Source organism: Lissotriton helveticus, chromosome 2_1 (assembly GCF_964261635.1).
Source record: "Lissotriton helveticus chromosome 2_1, aLisHel1.1, whole genome shotgun sequence".
NCBI classification, from domain to species: Eukaryota; Metazoa; Chordata; class Amphibia; order Caudata; family Salamandridae; genus Lissotriton; species Lissotriton helveticus.
The window spans coordinates 1,256,792,427-1,256,808,058 of NC_136059.1; the positions used below are offsets into that span (position 1 = coordinate 1,256,792,427).

Here is a 15,632-nt window from a genome sequence, read left to right on the forward strand (position 1 = left end):
AACCTCTAGTGATTCCCAGGTTGGACTATGGTAGTGCAATCCTATCTGGACTACACAGATCCAAACTGGCTCCTCTAAGGGCCTTACTCAATTCTGCCGCTAGACTCATCACTGGCTCTAAAAGATACAACCACAACACCCCATGGTCTCATATCCTTTAACTGGCTTCCTTACGAAGCAAGAACCCTGCTAAAAATCGCCTGCATGACGCATAAAGCCCTCCACTACAATACCACTAGATATCTCGTCCAGAAGCTCATCTGGTGGCTCCATGTAATCAGAAGTTCCAACACCTTTCTTCTGAAGCCTCAAAGATTCCACAAAGAGAAAACCTACAACTGATCATTCTCTGGGATTGCCACAAGAATCTGGAACACATTTCCTCCTGAAGTCAGAACAAATCCCTCGATCATATCATTCAACAAAGAAGTCAAAGAATTCCTTATGAACAAGTTTCTTCCCTAGATTCCAAGATTCTATTTTCCTCAGTCGCTCGCATGACTATTTATCACTGGCTTCCATAGTCCGTTAATCTCATCAGTACCGACATTAACCTCCTGCTTCTCAACACTGCCTGGTACATGCAGTTGTCTGAAATATGATATTCTGTTATTAGTTTATCTCCCTTGCTCTCTGAACATGGTAATACCGTCCCTTTTTGGTGTACTACCCTCTCCTGATCTTTGTAGTGAATTTGATATTACTGTTTCTGCTACTCTGCTCTCCGCAAATTTGTAAACCACTCTGATATCCGCAAGGGTCATGTTCACACTATAAACAAGCATTTGCAATGCAATAGGTCTAGCAATTGCGAGAGTTTGAGCTATTGGCATTGTAAATGACAATGCCTTTTATTTATGCGTTTGAAAACCTGCAAGCTGGGCGTAAACAAGAACTTGGTACTTATAGTCCTTGCTTATGAGAAGCAAAGCTGGCAGTCTTTTACTGAGCCTTGCTTCTCGTAATCAAGGATTATAGGTACAAAGTGCGTGTTTATGCACTGCTTGCAGGTTTTCAAAACAAATTAATAAAATGCATTGTCATTTGCAATGCTAATAGCTCCAACTCTCGCAAATGCGAGACCTATTACATTGCAAATGCTTGTTCATTATACGTGCACCACCAAAATAACACTTTGCACCAAACATTTGTAGTTTGTCCAGGACATTAAGAACACCCATAGCTCGGTGCCTGGAAGAGAGAGAGAAATAAACAGGAGGGGGAGGGAGAGGGAGATGTAGAAAGAAAGAAAATCAGGGACAGAAAGAGGAATTACAGATAAGGACAGAGAGAGAGATCATAAGAGACAGGCAGAGCAGGACACAAGTCTAAGATAGGGAGAAAATAGAAAATCAGAGACAAGGATACACAAAGATACAGAGAGAGGGGAAAAAGAAGACAGATAGGAAGTGGCAGAGAAAGACAAGGAAGGAGCGAGAGTCATAATGACAGATGGCTAGAGAAAGATGAGGAGAGAAAGGGAGGCAGAGAGGCATAGAAAGAGAGAAAGCAAAAGAAAGACAGACTAAGAAAGACAGAGCCAGGACGGGAGAAAAATGGCGAAAGAGACAGGAAGAGACATACTAAAAGCCCAGAAGAGAGCGTTACAGGAAGAAAAAACAGAGAAGGAGGACAGAGAAAAGGAGCGATGGACACACTACAAAGACAGTTAGAGCACAGGAAAGAAATAGAGAGATGGGCACACACTGGACTTCTAACGACGTTTTAATAAATCTAATTATGAACTATCCATCATTAACAGATTGTGTGTGTGCCCATGTATCTTTATTGCCTTCGGATCATTCGCAATCTATATTCCCATCTGCCTTTCAGTAAGTGTTTGTGCCTTGGTTTGTGTCTCCCTTTCTCTCTTCGTCCCTTGCCTACTCAAGTCCAATTAAATCACAATCTGCCACAGCATCGGCGTGGACACACATGTGACTTTAGCACAATCTGACCCCAGCATCTGGGGAGACAGAGCTCTGCCATCACACAATGTGTTGAACGACAAAATACAGACATGTAAGTGACCAAAATAAGACATTTTTACGCTTTCCTTCTCCGTGTCCAGGTCAATTACGGAATAAAGGTCTCTTAGATTCAAGAATTTCAAATCTGAATATATATCTGCCTTTGCTTCAGATTTCGTCAGGGGGTTAGGTATAACAGGCAGGTCACATTTCGCAAATGAGAAAAGAGATACTGGAACTGCAGCTGAGATGTTCATGAATCCACATAGCGGGCAAGAAACGGCTGATTATAGAATGCCGCTTTGAATGAATTGATGAATAAACCTTTACACCGCAGAGATTCGAAGGTCGAGCCACCGACGAGTTGTGATGTTTTGTTTTTTAAGAGGTGGTCAGCTGACTTGCAGGCTCCGGAGAGCATTCACACGGCAATTCCCCCGCTTCCGTTTCAGTCTGTTTATGAGCTCGGCAGCAAGGTTTTGGTTGGTTAATCACGGAACCCTCAAGAGGTGTAGTATTACATTTTTTTTTTTGATAAACAAACTTTTATTGATTTCAAAAACACAGGAACATATCAGCCAATACACGAAAATCACAGGTATGAGTTCATTTGCACAAGCACTGTACCCCCCAATCACGTTCCCCATAAAAATACATAAGCGGAATTCAAAACCAGGTTAGGCAAGTCCCTCCACATTCCCCATCACTTCCCCGACACTTAGCGGTATTTCCTTACGCACCCCTTAGCCTTATAAAGAGCTTTCTCTTGGGTGGCACACCAGTCTACCCCTCTTCGCCACCTCTCCAGGGTGGGTGGGTCAGGGCTTATCCAGGCCGCCGCAATGTCCCACTTGGCCACCATCATGGCCGTGTTGAAAAACAACTTGTCATTCCTGGACCCATCCAGCCCGTCAGTGATCCCCAGCAAGGAGTGACGTGGGTCATGAGGAACCTCCCAGCCCAGCACCTCCGTTAGCTCCACCTCAATGGATCCCCAGAACTGTCCCAAGCGGGGACACAACCATACCATGTGAATGAAATCTGCCGGAGCATAGTTGCATCTTGCGCATGAAGCATCCGGGCTCAAACTCGCTCTGAACAGGCGAAGGGGAGTGAGGTACGCCGCATGCAAGTAGTAGAGCTGAACCAGCTTGAGTTTGGCAGAAACGGTGACTATTCTGGGGTCCATAAGGGCATCACCCAGTCCACCTTGTCTAGGGGGCCCACCCACCCACTGCTCCCGTAACTTGTCTAGAGATGTGGGAGTGTTGTTAATGAGGGTATGGTAAATGTGGGAAACCCCCCTCCCCTTTCCCAAGTCCCCCAACATCGGTTGGGCCTCAGTGGGGCTGTATTCAGGAAGTCTCGTGCCGTCCGTGATATGTATGTGGAGGGCGTGTATCAGTTGCAAGTATTTACAGAACTAGGATGAGTGTAGGGAGTAGCGAGTGCGGAGCTCCTAGAATGACAGCATATGGCCCCTTGCCCATACGTCCCCTAGCTGGGATATACCAATAGGATCCCAGGTTCTGAACCCCTGCAATCTGCTAACTTCCCGGAGCCAAGCCCCCTGCCAGAGGGGAGTACATTGGGTAAACTTCCCCGTCCAGCCGGTGTGCCGGAGCGATGCCCGCCTGGCCAACAACACTGAGCACGTCACATCCGACAATCGTGTCGGAATTGGCCCCCCATACATCATGGCCTGGATGTCCATGAGTCCCAGTTCGCTCAATTCGAGCCTGTAGGGTGGGTCCGACCAGCCCCCATTGAACCAGTCATCGATAACCAGTAGACGCACTGCCAAGAAATACAAATACGGATGCGTCATCCCCATACCGCCGTCGTAGGAGGGAATCTGGCAGGTCAGCAGAGCCACGCGGGTCTGTCCTCCGCTCCAGAGAAACTTGGTGATTAGACTGTCCAGTATTCTGAACCATGCCCTGGAAAAACAGAAGGGGGTATTCTGCAAGACGTAAAGGAATCTGGGGAGGATCACCATTTTAAACAAGGCCACCCTCCCCAGGGGATTCAAAGCCAGCGTTTTCCATTTAAGGAGATCCTCCTTGGCCTTCTTAACCAGAGGGGACACATTAAGGAACCTGCCTGCCTGCCCCCTGCTTCCCCGCTTCCCCCCGTCCAGGACACAACCCCCAGTCCGCAGAGGGCGCTCCTCCGTCGCCCAGGTCCACGCCTCCATCGGGTTGTGGAAAAACACTGTCTTGTTCTCAATGACAACCCGCAGGCGAGCCGGAAAGAGGAGCCTATACTGAATGTTGAGCACCCTCAACTTCTGTTTGACCTCTCCAAAGAAGAGACGCTGGCCCTGAACCTCACGGGTGTAATCAGAGAAGATCATAATGTTAGAACTGTCATAGAGGAGCCGTTGTTGCTTGCGGGCTTCAGACAGGACTATGTCTCGGTCCTTGAAGTTAAGAACCCGCATTATGATCGGGCGGGTAGGAGCACCCGGCAGAGGCTTGGGGGCCAGGGACCGGTGGGCACGCTCGATCGCAAACCAAGGGGATAGAGATCCTTCGGGTACCCACGACCTCAGCCACCTCTCCAGGAAGTCTACTGTACGACCCTGCTCCACTCCCTCTGGAAAGCCCACCAGGCGGAGGTTGTTGTGTCTGGACCTGTTTTCAGCATCATGCAGAGATAGGGGTTTTACAAAGAACTCAGTAAATTGCAGCGCTCTTCCTAGTGTGTACGTCTAATCGTTATAACAATTAGGTTGGATAGTGGTGCGTTAAGAGCGAGCGGAAGAGCCCCTAACCGCTCAAAGGTGAAATTCGAAAATCCCACTGGACTGAAGAACAGCAAGGCTCTCGCACACAATAAATTAATAATTATACATGTTAATCAAAGTTGAAACATAACAACAATATTAGTCAAGGATAGAAGCCGAGTCTTGAGCGTGTATATCAAGGTGGGTTGTATTTGATACGTCAACAATCAGCCGACACGGGTTTCGTCGTGTAGGTGTAGTCCACAACGACTCTTCAGGGCTTGTGGCGTTTCTGCACGTGAGCAGGTTTGTTAGGATTAGACTTAGTATGGAAATAGATCACATTTACATCAGGGGTTGGTAAGTAGAGAGGTATGGCAAGTGTGTATGCCTCCTAAAGGTTGTGTGCACTTCAAGTTGAAAGCGGTACCCGTGGGCTTAATACGTGTGTGTATGAAGCTGTTACCGGGAGGGGATCCACTGTATAGTCTTATTCTTCATCATTGGGACAAATGTAGCCACCGTTAACGTGGTTGTTGCGTGTGAGCGTGATCCCTCCTCCTAAGTTTCCCGGCGCCATTTTCCGTTCTCTCTCGGCTTCTATCCTTGACTAATATTGTTGTTATGTTTCAACTTTGATTAACATGTATAATTATTAATTTATTGTGTGCGAGAGCCTTGCTGTTCTGTTTTCAGCATCCTCCACCCTGTGGTGCAACTCTTGAGTGTGAGACTGAAGACGGGCCACCTGCCCCTTGAGTTGCTGCACGTCGTCTTCCACCGAGGAGATCCTGGACTCCGCCTCCTTAATCCGAGCGTTCACTTTGCGAAGGTCCTGCCGAATGAGTCACATCCACTCTCACCTCTGCGATTTTGCCCTCCACCGAGGTCTGGGACGTATGTATGGCCTGGAGGATGGTAGACAGTTAAGCGGACGGAGGTGTCTCTTGCACAGCCACTCCCCCAGTGGCCCCCCCTCCATTTTGGTCTGTGTAGCAGGGGCCTTCGTTGATCTGTCTGTTCTGCCCATGTTTGGCCCCTGAAGAGAAACGGGGTCCCAAGGACCCCCCTGCCGGATCCTACTCAGGACCACACACAGCGACCGCTGGAATAGCAGCAGCACCAGAGCTGGCATGACAGATGACCTCAGAAGCACAATGACGGGCATCGCCGGGCCCAGGGAGGAGAGGCCCAGCTGGATCAGGTCCCCTCAATCGCAGGGGTTGCGCCAGGAGTGGGGGGGAGGGGGAATAGACTGGGTGGGGGGTAAGGAGGTCATGCAAACCAAAGCCCCACACACCCGCCTCCCGCCCGACCGACGGCTGAGTCCTCCACCCAACCCAGATGCCATGGCACCCCCACACCTTACCTCCAGTCCAGGGCGCAGGAGCCCCCAGCCATCCTTCTACTAACCGCCCGCAGGGCCTGCAGCGGCAGCACAGGCCTTAGGCGCAACAGGAGGTAGTCCGGAAGCATGCAGTTCACCCCACGTGACCTCCACAGGCTCTCCACCACCAGGAATGGCGCCCAATCCCAGGAAATAGCGAAAGAGGGAAGCCCTGCTCCCAGCAGGCCGCCCCGGGGCACTTCCGATGACCTCCCATGGGTGACCACAGTCCCAGTAGGATCAACCGCAAGCAGAGGCACACTCCACCAGGATTCAGCACCGCCCCATTCGAGCTGCTTCCATAATACTGTGGCGTCAACTACAACCAGCCCGGGCCCCGGCAGGCACCAGCCAAGCCAGTCCACCGCCGCGATGGAATGGGGCCCATGGTGCCCAGGTCAGCAACCCAGGTGCCCAGTCATGATGTCCCGGCAAGTCCAACAGCTGTGATGCACTGGGGTCCCATTGAGCCAATGCCCTCATTCCTGGAAAGTGGGCCCCCACCGCAACCACACAAGCAAGCCTCCGTCTGAGGCTCTCAGCGCCGGGCACGCCGGTCTAACCAAGGGCAGCAGCAATCCTTGCCCCCAGCGGGGTTTGCCTCAGGCGGTAGTCTTCAGCGCCCGCCAAACCAGGCCCAGACGTCCCCGTGTAAAGCCGCAGGCCCGTCCACTGCCAGGACCCCGACGACAGGCTCAGGGCCCCCCGCCTAGCCACACAGCAGCAGGTGCCATCAAACTGCGGGCCGACCCCAAGCAGGGGCGCCGGGTGCCCTAAATATGATATGCTAATTCTGCCGCCCGATTACAGTGGCAGCTCGCGTTGGTCACCCGCGTTCACTGCGCCTGGCACCCTCTGGGGGGGGGGGGGGGGTGGACTAGCCAGAGACCGCAAAAGCAGGGAGGGGGAGCCAGGTACCTCATGGGCCACCCCCGCGCAGACGATCACAGGCAGTCTGCAGCATCAGGCTGCCTCTGGGCTCTGAGCCCTCGCTGCACGCGCCTCCATCTTGGGAATGCCTCGCGGCAGGGCCGCTCACACCTTTCCAGGCCGCCACCACCGTCCCCAGCGGAGCTCTGACGGCCCCCCATCAGCAATATTCTCGTTACAGGTGAGCAGGGAGTCCCGGTGGTCGCGGATGGCCTAACGGATGACGGAAGGGTCCGGAGCACACTTAAGGTGCGAACGCCATCTCGACGCTTGTAGCCACGCCCAGTATTATATTTTAAACCTGAGGTAGGATGGGGCCTTCCCACGGCCGCATTTAACCACAGTCCGGCTTCCAGGAAGAGATGAGGTGAGTGGCACACGTCTCTCTCGTACCCGGGGAGATGCAGCTTTCCTTGGGTTGGTGAGCCAGCGGGGGCTCTCGTAGGTCAGGCTGCCCTTTGACAGACAGGTGTTTGCCTCTGGAGGTAGGCAGGCTCGGGCTCGTCCGCAGCGAAAGTGGCCATGACAGGCAGTACACTGAAAGACCGAGCGGAGGGCGGCCTCTGAAGGCCAGCATGCCCTGACGTGTCAGCGGGCCACAGAAAGTGTGTGCAGACCCACCTCCCCAGGCTGGCGGCCTGAAGGAAGAGACAGCTGGAGTGGCGGGTTATGTGAGGAATCTTTCACTCGAGTGTGGCGGGGAGGGGGGCGAGAAAAAACAAGGTTGGCGAGTGCACGAAAAGGGGGGCAAGGCTTACCAGTGTCAGCCGGCTGGAAAGAATGGTCCCGATGGAGCGGTCCCGGCAGTCAATGTAGGAGCAAGATCATGGAGGCACCTTACCGGCGGCAGAGCACATACTGGTGGAGTTGGAGGGCCGGTGAAACTACTCCGGGTGTTGGGTAGCGGGTGTGCTAACCTGTTTGGTGATGAGAAGACACAATGGTCTGGTCAGTTGCCTGTGGTTCCAACCACATGGGAGTATATAGAACCGGAAGCAGTCATGGTGATAAACGATCTAAGGGAAGGAGATGAGAGCGGCTAAAATTAGAATAGTAATAGGGCGGGGGTCGTCAGCGTTGCACCGGGTTCAAGGAAACAGACGCACTCACCTTCAAGGGAAGATCGGGCAGAATGGACAGGAGCCGGTGGAACCACTCTCGAGGGAAGCAGACAGAGGTCTCATGCAGCGCAAGTATAAGTGCTTGTCAGTGAAATCGCACATGCGTGCCGTAACACTAAGGGCTAGACTGAAGCAGGAAATTAACGGGCTCTATCTTGGGTAGGAGAAAAGCAGAACGGAAAGCAGGAAGGGAAAAGGAGGGAAAATAGAAAAGGGCATATTTCTCAGTATACCCGGTGTAAGTTAAAACACATTACTTAACATAACAGTTGTTATGTGATGCCCTATATATATATATATGAGTGGTGCATACAGATAAATGATTGAGGTTTAGACATGACTGTCATTGTAAACAAAAGTGCAAAGTCGGTATTGAGCGTAGCTGTAGCTGGGAGCAACCTCGAGGTGCAGAAAGAGTATACAGCAGATAAAAAAACAAGCCTCGATCGTAAGCTATTTCTTATCTTTATGGGGCCATGTGTTTGAAACACATGGCCTAATAAAGATAAGAAATAGCTTACGACAGCCGTAATGCAGGCGAGCCCATCCAAGTGAGCCGTCTGCCAAAGAGAAAACTATACGTCATCAAAACCTCTTTCCCAATGGCTGGCCACCGTTTAGCATAAATGGTGACGCCGACCAATGGGAAAGAGGGGCGAGGCTTAAAGCCCGCTAGTGAAACTTCCTCAAAAACATAAAATCTCGCCAGCGAGACTGTGCATGTGCGTAGCCTACGCTAGCAAGACCTAAAAACTATTAAAATAAAAAACTAAAAGGCAGCGAATAAACACACCATTTCATGTTGGGTCATCCCAGGTATTAAAATCTGCTATGCCTTGGCCACAAAAGACCTTCCAGAGTGCCTTTGTGCCCACTCCACAAGCACCATGGCTGCTCTTGCCAAATGTGTCTTGGTGGCTGACATGTGCCGGGCAGCCACATGGTCATCCCCGCATATGTTTGTTAAATATTACTGCCTAACAGCCCATGCACACAGCGATGGATATTTTGCTAAGGCTATGCTGCATGAATTCCTTGGTTAATCAGCACTGCTCAGTCACAACCCCTGGGGGATATTGCTTTGGACTCTTTCTTAAAGTTAAAAATCTGCAAGAAAAGTATATCCATCAGATATAAAAGTTTTTTTCCTTCAGTAATGTTATTTCTGATGGATACCTAATGATCTTGGAGATCTTTCACCACACCACCTCCCTCCTTGATGTGTACATTAAGATCCCAAGGCATTCCAACATGTTATGTGCTCTCAGTTCCTCTCTGCACACCTCCGTGGGGCATGAAAAAAGTTTCAGGAATTGATTTAAGCGTGCAGACTGGTCCCTATTATGTGCTACTATCAGAATGTTCAGTGGACTGACTCGGGGCTGAAGCTGCAGTGCACTACCTAATAGTACAGGAGAGTTGCTGCAGGAGAAGAACGTTTTCCAGATCAGTCTGACACCTGGGAGGATAGTCTTAAGGTAAGGTATGTGCTGAAAGATTCTGTATCCAACAGAAATATTACTGAGGGTATGAAACTTTTTTTTTAGAGCTGAAGTTGTTTTACTGCTGGAGCCACTTGGAATCAAAATACGCAGCCAGCAGAAGGATGAGCTTCATGTTTTGTACGTTTAATTTGTTGGGCATGAGAGTCCAGGTAGAGGCAGCTGCCTTATTGAAGTTGATTCTCTACTAAGTCAATGTGTAGAAATTATGTTACCAGGCAAAAATAGCAGTTCTAATCCAAGCTTGCCTAGTGGGTGTTTGACTTGAGCCCCATTCGGGAACAATGTTACACTTTCACACATGCTGGCGCTCTGCCACCCTATTAGATGGCATTGGTCTGTGTGGCTGTCGGGGTTGCACAATGCCTATCTCACAATGCCTATCTCAAAGGTTACAGTGTTCTTGTTTAGACACTGGTATATTCTTGGTAACACATGCAGAGGCCAAATGTATAGTGCTAACCCTCTATTTGGCAAGGGAGGTACACAGGTAACCGGCAAAGCGAGAGGGCTTCCATCTGCATGTTATCATGGAGGTCGCTTTGAGATAAAAATTGCTAGAGTTACTGAGGCTTACATAGTCAAATATGTCATATTAACGTCATAAAAGCCCAGTGACAGTTTGCTTCTCTGATACATCAGCCCTATATTTTCATGTGTGTTCTTAGAGCGTCACACCTGTGATTGTGTTTTGTCTTATGCCATGTTGTTGAATTTATGGTTCCTCGATAGGGAAGGGTTTCTTGTGCATCTTGCAGACGTATATATACGTGGCATAGCAGTTACTGTTACAGACTGCATTTAATATGCTGATCTGCTATTTATGGGACCCCACCTCGTCACACAGTTCTCTGCCAGCACACTTCTTTGCCCCCAATAAGATATTAGAAATTAGATAAAAAAATCTTGTCTAACATTTGTTTAGATTCTCTTCCCTTCACACTATCAGTGATGTTTGGGGGGTCAAGACAGATGACTCAAGTTAACTAGCCTCTATGTTTTCTAAAAGGTGGTTACCCAAACTGTGGGTTGCAACTTACTGGTGGGTCACAAGCCTATTCTTGGTGAGTAGTAAAAGCAATAAATAAAGATGCCTTCAAATTCTGTTCTTGTCACATTTGCTGCGTTTCAAAGACTGAAGTCAATTGTCAGGCTTTGTCTTCCACTAGTTTCTTTAACATGGGGACTGGAGTTTACGAACTCCTCTCACTTTGCAGTCAGAGCAAGTAAAGTGAATTATGTGACAATCTTGCTGGGGTACAGGGAGTATGACAGGAAAGGCTGTTTAGTCTCCAATAATACGTCTTGTAACCATTTAGCCTTGCCACTAATCTGTATTTGATATTTCCTCATATTTAATTAGGAATTTGGTCAAACAACAGTTAAGATGTGGATCTTCCGGATCTAGGCATTTAATTATTGCAGTTCTGCAAGAGCGAACGCCTCTTGTATTCAGTGGCCCCCTTAACAATTTCCGGCGATCCTCGCCTAACACTGGGCAGATACAGACTAAGTGAACAAAATCCTGCGTTAGTGCTCCACAGAGACAAGATTTTGGACCCTGATATTTCCAACTTGGCTGGTCTGCATTTGATGTCAATTTACCAAAGTGTATTGCTATGAATTTAGATTTTAGATGGTAAGAAAATGGCTGATCCAAATATGCCGCCGGTTGCAGTTTTACATAGGATTGCAAGACCATCTATGCGTGTGCCCGTCTGCTTGGGTGGCCTTGTCCTCAAGTAATGAGAGTTGCTTTGCTCCCTTCTTCAGGATTTGCTGGAAAGTTGAATTAGGAAGGTTCTTCTGCCAAAGAGCTGCGATGTTTTTGACCTGTAATGAAGTTTGAAGATATGCATATTAGGCGGACTGCGGATCATTTTGTAACGTAGTCCAGAGTGCATTATTGAGTTCATTATCTCGATTGCGCCAAATTTTATACCATGCTCTTATCGTGGCATATCTTCTATGAAGCTGTTGCTGTTGTAAACCAAATTCTAGTCGAACCTGCGCAGGCGAGGCATTATGCAGAAGTGAAGACTTTTTTGTATGCGCACGTTTGGAGTCTATCCAGAACCCCAGCATGCTTCCCAAACTGAACTTCACTTCCATATGCAAGGGTGGGGAGTAGTTTTGCCTTCATGTTGGATAGCAATGGAGTGAGGGAGGGACCTTTTCATCTTTTTGAAATAGAACAGAATGCGAATGTAAGCGTATGCTGATGACATAGTCTTGGCCTCCAAAGAGCAATTGATGAGCTAGGGATCTTCGCCAGGAAGAATTTGTTGGAAATAAATGCTGAAAAAAAAAAAAAAGGAAATAAATGCTGCAAAAACCAAGGCCTTGATTATAAGTCTAACTATTCAAAACGTAACCTCATTTAAATTTGGTAACTCGAATCTTAAAGTAGTGAGCAGCTACAAATACCTAGGAATATATCTGGATAAACTATTAACTTTCCGAATACAAAATGAGGCCACACAAAAAAAGGGAAACTGACTTACATTCGCATTCTGTTCTATTTCAAAAAGACAGGAAAGGCTGTAGGATGTCACTTTTTGTAAACCACAGCTAAATGTATATTCATTCAGCAGTTAGGACAGCAAAAGTGAAGCACCTTTTATTGTAATTATGCATTGTGAATGAAAGAAAGATTTGAAGAGGATCAAAACAAATCAAGACACTTTACTTGGTTATGCACAAATGACAACTATTCTCAGAAACCCGATTCCCACGCTTTATCATTTGAGTACAGTATAGTTTTATAATTAAACATGTATGTCAGTGCATATTTACTGGCCATTTCAGTGGAGAATGTGCTGTCTGCAAATGACAGTGCGCTACTACATGATGCTTTAATTACATTAAAAAAATTGCTCGCCTCATGTCCCTTAAAGATAGGTGGTTTGCCAAAGTTTGTGGTTATAAAAATTTGGTTGTGGTTCTTAAAAATTTGAGAAGCACTGCTTAAGGGGTTAATCCTGAGTCTCGGCTCAGTTTGCCAAAGTACTATTTAGAACCCATAAAAAATAAAGAGTGCTGCAACTTGATTAACACAGATCATTGAAGGGTTGCTGATTGGGTGTGGCACTACCACCAGTAACGAGCTCTGACCCGCAACATACAAAAGATAGAGGCTATCGGTTATTGGCCAAACATTTACCCTGTTGAACATAGTTTCACTCACTGTCTTGAAATAGATCATTGGTTAATTGTTTCTCACCAACAAACCAGGAACGCTGGTCCGCCAACAACGAGTAAATCGTTTTTCTCTTGTCTGTTTGCTTTTCAGATATTTGGCATATGCTTAGCCCAGAACTTGGTCAGCGACATTGAAGCAGTGCGAGCCAGCTGGTAAAGCAGCTCTTCAGACTTACTGACCTCAAGCTACAAAAAAAACACTGGACAATTTCAATCCTGTGGCAACTCTGGCCTGCCATACAGACATTGAGCCCTAGGGACAAGAGTACCAGTCTACTGGGAGCAGCACTCCACTCTAGATGCTGGAGTCACCCGGAACTTTAATATTTTTTGGGGAACGGAGGGAGTGGGCTGAGAAGAGGAAAGCCAGGTGCCTGCTGCTCACTCGTGTATTTTTATTTGGAAATCACCAATATTTAAGATGGTGAGCTGTGAATGTCTACTGTAGCTGTGGTCTTACGTGCGATTGTAATCAAAGCCACGCCATTTTTTTGGGATAGCACTGTTTATTCTTCATGTGACACATTTTTTGATGCCCACTGCCCATCTCTCCAAGGATACTTGCTAAAGAGGAGGAGGTCAGGTACTCTTTTATGCCATCAGCTTTGTGAGGAGATCTGTTAAACACGCATTGATATTTGGGGGCGCAGTGGATAATGTATGTATGCTTAGTTTTTGTGACTCCCCTAGTATTCCAGATACTTAGTAACTGTTTTATTGAATTTCATTTGCAGGTCTATTACTTCAACAAATCACCATTTCGTCGCTTTCATAAATTGTTACAAAAATCAGGACAGCACAAAAAAGTAGGAAATCACACAATTAACTAATTGAACACAACCACTCTTTATTATACCTCCTTAAACAAAAGGCACAAGTACAGCTAATTTCTCATAGAAGGCTGGTTTTCTGTACCTGCTCAAAAAGGAGAAATGTGAGGTACCAGGCACCAAAGACTGTGCACAGTTTTAGCACTGCTGCCCAGTGTCCCTTGGGTAGTGGTACAACACTCAGGAAAGCTTACTTCTTTTGGCACAATGCAAAAATCACCCCGCCGCACACGGCCGCTTAGCCTATCTATGCATCGCAGCTGCATGCTAAAAAAGGACATCAATTACGCCACTCTGTCCAGCAGTTTGCATCAAAAGTTGTTTTTACGCTCGCACAGCAAATGTCTTTGACAGAATACATTTTGCCATCATGAGGATAGACCAGTTGCATTGAAAACAGAATCTCTCCGAAGGAAGGGTCCTTTTTGATTTCGGGGTGGCACGGATTACTGTTTAAGCCATATGTGTGAGGAGCCCCGCATTGCATTTATAAGGGTTTCTTGAGTGGCTGGAAGGTAATTGGAGTTTGGTACTAGGCCCAGCATACTCCACTTAGTACAAGAAAAGACACAAACATTGATTGTTGATCAGGATAATTTGCCACTGGATGCAGTGTATTTGCTGGACCTTATGTGCTTTAGCTTAATGGGTGGTGTAAGTAGCCATAAAGACATGTTTCTAGCATCAGAGAACTTCTGCATGTTTCACTCAAAAACCATGAATCTAGGGATGAAGGGACCTCTTTGCATGGAATACTAACCCTCTGCTTCTACATAATGCCATTTTGCTGACTGAGGCGTTACACAGCTGCTAGATACTCTGTAGCCCACTTTCAGGCGAAAGAACATTACAGATGGATATTCATAACGCTGACTGAGTTCAGAACTTGATCTATGGTACCAGAGAAACTCCAAGTCACCTTCTACATGTAGGCAGAGACCAGTGCTGCAGTGCATCATGGGTATGCACAGGTAGTGTTTTGCAATGCAGTGTCACTAATGTGTGTCTCATTCCTTTGTTTTGTGAAATTTTGTCCTTGAAGTTTCGTTTTTATAATTAAATCCTTTGTTTAGTTCAACACAACTCCTCACTGGCTTGTCCCCTCCAAAAAAACAAATCAGCAACATTCTTCTAAGCTATGTTTTGGGCAGAATATATTGCTTCTATGCATTCCCTTTTTAAAACCTGAACTTTAGCTGTGTCATCTCATTCTCAGAGGCAACCCACTTCGCGCTTGCAAAGCAATCCTGCAATGTTGCCCTGACCACAGTGGGACTGAGGAACTGGCCCATTCCCATCAGCAGGAAGAAAGTGTTAAAGACCAACGGCAATGTGAAAAGTTTCATTTTTACTGGCAGAAGTGTTAAAAATAAAAAATTTCAATAAACGTGGTTTACTCTTACTTGCCATGCTAAGTTTTTCTCCGGCCTTCAAGCGATCTTTGTCCTATGTTGGATGTTGAGTAATGTTAGTGTGTTTTTCTTGTAGAGAAAAGATTAATTTCCCCAAAACACTGCACGTTGCCAGTCTTCTGTTTAGGGGAGGAGCTCACAGCATGAGCTTTCAATGAAAAATACGATCTGTTACAGAAATTATATTGCGTTTATTATTCATTGACAATATTGAGTCTATTGCACAATGCTAGGGCTAGAGCTAGGCTCTGGGAATTAAAACTAATAAAATGGCTGTACTTAAATTTAGAATCTACAGTAGTCTGTCATCAAAGCTTCATTGGTTTTTATCTGTGTTGCTGTTGTACTTTAATGATCTGCCTTTGTAACAGTAGTTAATTTCCTGGAGTGTATGAGATCCAATTGAAACCCTGATCTTTACATTTTGATGTACATAAATGTACACATTCAAGCCAGTGACTTTTACAAAACCATAAAAGCATATTTTTATTCGTGGTTAAGCATACAAAACATTCCCATTGGTACGTGCTTTTAAGCCCATATTGCGCTGT

General features: G+C 47.0%; 1 protein-coding gene across 1 annotated transcript in view; it reads left to right on the forward strand.

The window, feature by feature from the left end:
* Positions 1 to 15,071, forward strand: part of TSPAN5 (tetraspanin 5) — a 325,789-nt gene extending 310,718 nt beyond the window's left edge. Inside the window, exon 8 of the mRNA XM_078676212.1 lies at positions 12,931 to 15,071. Coding sequence (XP_078532338.1) covers positions 12,931 to 12,996 — 66 coding nt within the window. The 3' untranslated portion in view covers positions 12,997 to 15,071. The remainder of the gene's footprint in view (positions 1 to 12,930) is intronic.
* Positions 15,072 to 15,632: the final 561 nt, after the last annotated feature.